The 6,149-nt window shown below is 40.1% G+C and overlaps 1 protein-coding gene across 1 annotated transcript in view; it reads right to left on the reverse strand.

Annotated features, from left to right (window-relative positions):
• Positions 1-6,149, reverse strand: part of SPTA1 (spectrin, alpha, erythrocytic 1) — an 86,416-nt gene that overhangs the window by 73,446 nt on the left and 6,821 nt on the right. Inside the window, 5 exon segments of the mRNA XM_010846842.1 lie at positions 385-486; positions 586-721; positions 1,689-1,843; positions 3,768-3,912; positions 4,742-4,875. Coding sequence (XP_010845144.1) covers positions 385-486; positions 586-721; positions 1,689-1,843; positions 3,768-3,912; positions 4,742-4,875 — 672 coding nt within the window.

The raw sequence follows: 6,149 nt of genomic DNA on the forward strand, positions 1-6,149 counted from the left end.
GGTTGGGAACTGGAGAAGGGAATGGCTACCCACTCCAGTATTCTTGCCTGGAGAATTACATGGACAGAGGAGCCTGGCAAGCTACAGTCCATGGGATCACAAAGAGTTAGACACAACTGAGCAACTAATGCTTTCACTTTCAAGTGATGAAATTAGTTAGATCGACTAACGTCTCAGAGATGAGGAAGCACACATCAAGTTCTGAGAATTTCAAAAGCCTCACTCTAGCTAAAGCAACGTATGAAGGGAGCAATGTGAAATCTGGATCTATGTTAAAATATTTATATGTCTTTTGTCCTCTTTCCATTCAGAGATTGTCAATCAGTAAGAGATTAAGTGAAGGCTATATATCAAACTTTCACAAATTCTGTTAAACTGGATTACCTTTTCTAGAACTTCATCAGATGCTTCATGATTGGCATCCAGCAGAGTTTGACCAGTCTCATTAGCAGATTGAAATCGGTCATCATAAGAGTCAATCTCATGCTGTGACCACAAGAAAAAAAGGGTTAAAATGAAGCAGGAAATCTTCTGGTATTGTTGTCACCTCCCTCTTCCTCCTACTGGGGAGGCCTTCCTCTCTACCTTATGCTGCTGATGCCTGTCCAGTAGGGCTTCCCCACCAGTCACATCTATGGGCAGCTCATCAGCATTGATCAGAGCAGTCTTTTCCTCCATCCAACCTGAGAGCTCATCATAGTCAGATAAGAACCGCTGGTACCTGGGGAAAAGGTAAAGGAAAACACAGAAAGGAGGAACCAGATGCAAATGGACATTGAACAAATAGTCAGAGTTGGGTTGGGCTAAGATGTACAACATGCTTTTTGCATTAAATCTACCCCTTCATTCCTCCCATGTACTTCCCTATTCCTTTAGCAATGCTGGCTATGAATCCTTCACTCTAGATTGTATATTCCTAGGGTGAATGAGTCTTTGTGTGATGAAGCACTTGGGCATGACATCTCCAATATCACAGTCACACTCCAGAAACACTTGAAGTAAAGTAATATTTAATAAAGTACTATGAGGCCAATAAATAATCACATAACATAAACAACAGGAAGCACCTTATGATAAGGGGCAGCTAGAGTTAGGATTAGGAGCCCTTATGTATTTTAATTCACTCTTCACCGTATCAGTGAAGACAAAAGTCACCAAAAAAATTACCTGTTCAAAAAATCAAAGCCTCACCATTTCATTTTCAATCATATCAATACGATAAAGACTATTTTCTGGTGATTTAACAACTAATCATAAAAATTATGTACAGAAATGATATTCAAGTTTTGGTGTTTTTTTTTTTATAAGCTGACCTACATTCAGGAAATAATTCTAGATTTATTTTCTGTTCTTCAGCTTGGAAATTAATTCCAATTCCTTAGCTAGGGCCAAGATTTTGACATGTTTCTTCAAATATTTTTTCAGCTTCATGGGCCACTTCATAGCTTCTCACAACTATACAAACAGAGGAAGACAGAAAGGGTATAGGTGAAAGGAGATGTCATTCTGAGGATTATATCATCCTGCAAAGGACTTCTGGAAAACTAAAATTTCTTTTGTCTCTACTGAGCAGGCAGGAGGGCTGGGTCATTCATTATTTTATTCCTTTTGCTCTTTTATTTCTGTTTTAATATTGCACTTTGACCCTGTAGAGGTAGTTAACATAATAGAGAAGAAGGCTTTCTCACCCATAAGAAGCCTGCAGCTTTTCATATCTGCTGGTAGCCAAGTTGCGAATACGTTCCCAGTTGGAGACCAGATCCTCTTTCATCTGCTGGATTTCAGCTGCATCTGAAGGATGGGAAAGCTTCAACTTGTCTGCTTTGGAACATAACTCCTTCACCTTTGGGATGAAAAAGAAATCTAGTGTGTGAGGGTGGGTCAACAGTATAGTGCTAGATGGTGACTTTATAGTACACACATATGTCTAATGATAATGCTGTACATCTGAAACTTACTATATAATTTTAGAAAAAGGAAAAAAAATAAACTTAGTGGGAAATCCAAGTATTCTGATCCTCCTGACAAAGTTTTATGGGAGGGATGTAACATAATAATTATATAAGTAAGAATAACATATTAGTGCATTTATATGGATATATCTATATTATTATATTCATGTAACTATATTAACTATAATAACTTACTGACTGCTTTTTGTCTCTTGTTGTGCTAAGCATGTCACATGCATTTTCTTGTTTTATAGTCTCCGTTTAATAAGACTATGAGGCAGAAACTATTCTTGTTCCCCTTGTATGTGAAAACTGAGAGGCTAAGTATTTTATCTGCCCGAGGTCATTCAATAAATCATTATCAGAAGCAATATTTAGACATATATCTGTCCTTCATTACCCTCTATACTGTTTTCATAAACATTACCATAGGAATCAGAGAGATACTTCTGCTAACGAAAATTTTTGCTAAGAAAATTCCAGTAATGCCAGGCCAGTGTGAGCACAATTCCTGAAGAGCAGGGTTACTAGGGAAAATTCCATGTTACCATTAGTCCTTCCACTATATTCAATTATAATCAGGTGTTGTCTAAGATGAGATTTCATTATCGTTATTCATTAAGTCATGGTATTTTATCACTCATAATTAGAAAACAAGAAAAACAAAGGGGAAAAATGAGGAAGGAAAAAAGAAGTAGACTGGTGAAATATTTTTCAGAAACTGGACCGAAGGATAGAACTATGATTAAAGCATAGTAACTAGGGATCTTCTTGTGGGCTGACTCCACAGTAAAAACTGAGGAGTAATTAGTTTAAGTTATGGTTAAAGTTGTGAGCGTAAGAAGTAAGAATGGGAGGCAGTCAAGAATATAGGCTTACTCCAAGTTCTAGTGTGACTATGCCTACCGTAGGTACAGGAATCGAGGTCTTTCAGCTTCCAGAAGAAAACCCAAAGGTGGGTTGAGTAGAGTGTTTTAGTGTCTATGTTTATTATAAAAGGAGAAGAAGAAATTTTCTCCCTTTTCTACTGAGTAAAGGACAAAAAGAAACAAGGTTCATCTCCAACAAGAGAAGGTGTGGTTAGGCAGGAAACCATTCATGAAGCTATCTATTTTGGTTTTAAATTATGAAATATATTACAAAAAGCATAAGTGTATATATAATATATATATATATGTGTGTATTTATATAAAAATAATTTAAACAAAATACTAGATATCCAAGAATCATGTACAAGTTATAAACTAGAATAAAGAGGTATATTCAGGTGGCACAAAATTTCTCTTTCATTGAAATAATGAATTTACTATGTTCTATGGAGACAAGTCGGAGACAGCAATGGCACCCCACTCCAGTACTCTTGCCTGGAGAATCCCATGGACAAAGGAGCCTGGTAGGCTACAGTCCATGGAGTCACTAAGAGTCGGGCACGACTGAGCGACTTCACTTGCACTTTCACTTTCATGCATTGGAGAAGGAAATGGCAACCCACTCCAGTATTCTTGCCTAGAGAATCCCAGGGACAGAGGAGCCTGTTGGGCTGCCTTCTATGGGGTCGCACAGAGTCGGACACGACTGATGCAACTTAGTAGCAGTAGCAGCAGCAGCATGGAGACAAGTGGAGATGGAAATGGCAACCCACTCCAGTATTCTTGCCTGGAAAATCCCATGGACAGAGGAGCCTTGTGGGCTACAGTCCATAGGATCACAAAGAGTTGGACACGACTGAGCGACTTCACTTACTTATGGAGACAAGATGAATGTCAGATGGCTCTTTTAACTCAAGGATGTTAGCTCTTTCTCCCACAGGCTTACCTTGTCATTCATGACTGCAAGGCTCCTCTCAAGTGTCTTGTGACTGTGAAACAGTGCCTCAGAGCTCACAAGGTCTTTGCCATAGTCCTCAGACGTGACTTGAGCTTCCTTCTCCTCAATCCACTGGATGGCTTCAGTCACATCCCTGCCAGACAACCCCATGAGCTCCAGCAAAGGAAGAAGGCAGGCATTCCAGGGCAAACAGCACCCAGCAGGACCAGCCTCATTCACCTGTCAGAAATTATCCTATCTTCCCACACACTAGCAAAAAATAGCATAAAGAATTCCTGTTTGGGGGCTTCCCTGGTGATCCATTGGTTAAGAATTCACCTGCCAATGCAGGGGATGTGGGTTCAATCCCTGGTCCGGGAAGATTCCAGATGCAGAGACAGCTAGGCCTGTGCACCACAACTACTGAAGCTCATACACCTACAGTCTGCACTTCACAAGAGAAGCCACCACAATGAGAATCCCGCCCACCACACTGGAGAGTAAACCCAGGCTCATCTCAGCTAGAGAAAGCCCGCCCACAACAACCAAGACCCGGTACAGCCAAAAATAGAATAAATGCACAAAGATTTTTAAAAAGAGTTCCTACTTTTATGGTTTCCATCGAGATGTAGAGACATGGGCATCCTGTCAGCTGAGCCTCCAGATATACTTCTGGGTTAGCTCTTCACAAATATCCTTCTTCACAACCTCACCCTCCATTCTCTTTCTGCTTTTGCCCCTGCAGAACTTCCATCACTAATTCACTAGTGCTAATTTTATTACTTTAAGCTCCATTTAACACACTTGGCTATTGACTGGATCACAATTTTAACCACTGTGTTCCTTGTTGTTTTAAAGGCAAGAACATGATTTTGTTTGATTCAAGGTATTGGCCACTAATTGCTAACAGTAGACAAAGGCTAACCCAAATACCCAGCCTGGTGCTATTGCAGTTTTCTACAATTCAGTGGCCAGATTCCTACCTTTTGAATTTCTGAAGGTCTGCAGCACTGGACAGCATTTTCTGTCTTTGGAGAGCCAGACCATGGAGACGTTCCCAGGCTGCATTCACCTCCTTCTGCTTTGACTCAATCGAGGGCAGCTCAGGATGCTTTTCCTGTGGGAGTAAGTCAGTGTTGGACTAATGGAGAAAAAACTTTTAAAAACTTCTTATTTCACACTTTGCCCTAAGCAGAGGATAGCCATTTAGCCAGATACTACACTTCACCTTAGCCCTGGTCCCTTTTACTTGATCCACATCACCAAAATCTAGAAAACCAAACCACCAGATGTTGTATCTTCTGTCCAAAGCTCAAGACTAGTCTACTAACATAGGTTGCCCAACCTCATTATTTTCAGAACTCCATCATGTTGATGGCTGCTAGCTTCCCTCAAGACCCTGGGAACCAAGGAAGAGAAAATTTCTTTCATGAAGTCTGACTTAATTTTTCAGATCTCGAGTACTGTGAGTTTTGGCTCTTTTGGGGCCCTGACACCTTGAGAATATAGTTGGAGCTATTTTCCTCTTCCCAGAACTAGATAAACATGCAGATAAATTTAATTTTGCAGTTCACACAGTTTCGCAGACTATCTGAAGCAATGAAATTTGTGTTTATCAGATAAAGCTAGCTAGTATCAGCCCATTTAGATACTTGGCAATTTTGAGTAGTTGCCATATACCAGGTCTCCCGACCCCTCCTATCCCTGTTTATTCCTATTTCCATTTCTGTTTTTCAGCCTCTTCAGACAGAATTTTCTTCTCCTTCCTTCTTTACAAGTAGAAATAATATTTTATAAGCTCCAGTACTTAGGCCTCAAGAAGTCTTTCAGCTTCTGTTCTTACTTTCTTGGAACATATTAAAAAGTATGATCTACTGAAAGATGAGAGAGCACATGGAGAAAGCCTGCACTATCCTTGCCAAATCCTTAGACATGGGAGGAAGGTTGTTTTAGATCCTGTACACCAACTGAGTCACTGTGTAACTGAAGTTACTTAAGAATATCAGGTGAGATCGGGAGAATGGCCCAGCTGAGCAGCTGACTCAGTGAATCTGACTCACTTAACCATGGAAAAATAAAATGTTTTCTGTTTTAAGTTTTGTAGTGGTTTGGTAGATAGTAACAGATAACATATTCAAAAGCAGAGACATTACTTTGCCAACAAAGGTCCATCTAGTCAAGGCTATGGTTTTTCCTGTGGTCACGTATGGATATGAGAGTTGGACTGTGAAGAAGGCTGAATGCCGAAGAATTGATGCTTTTGAACTGTGGTGTTGGAGAAGACTCTTGAGAGTCCCTTGGACTGCAAGGAGATCCAACCAGTCCATTCTGAAGGAGATCAGCCCTGGGATTTCTTTGGAAGGAATGATGCTAAAGCTGAAACTCCAGTAC

The sequence above is a fragment of the Bison bison genome, unplaced genomic scaffold (genome assembly GCF_000754665.1).
Source record: "Bison bison bison isolate TAMUID 2011002044 unplaced genomic scaffold, Bison_UMD1.0 scf7180017864240, whole genome shotgun sequence".
NCBI lineage: Eukaryota > Metazoa > Chordata > Mammalia > Artiodactyla > Bovidae > Bison > Bison bison.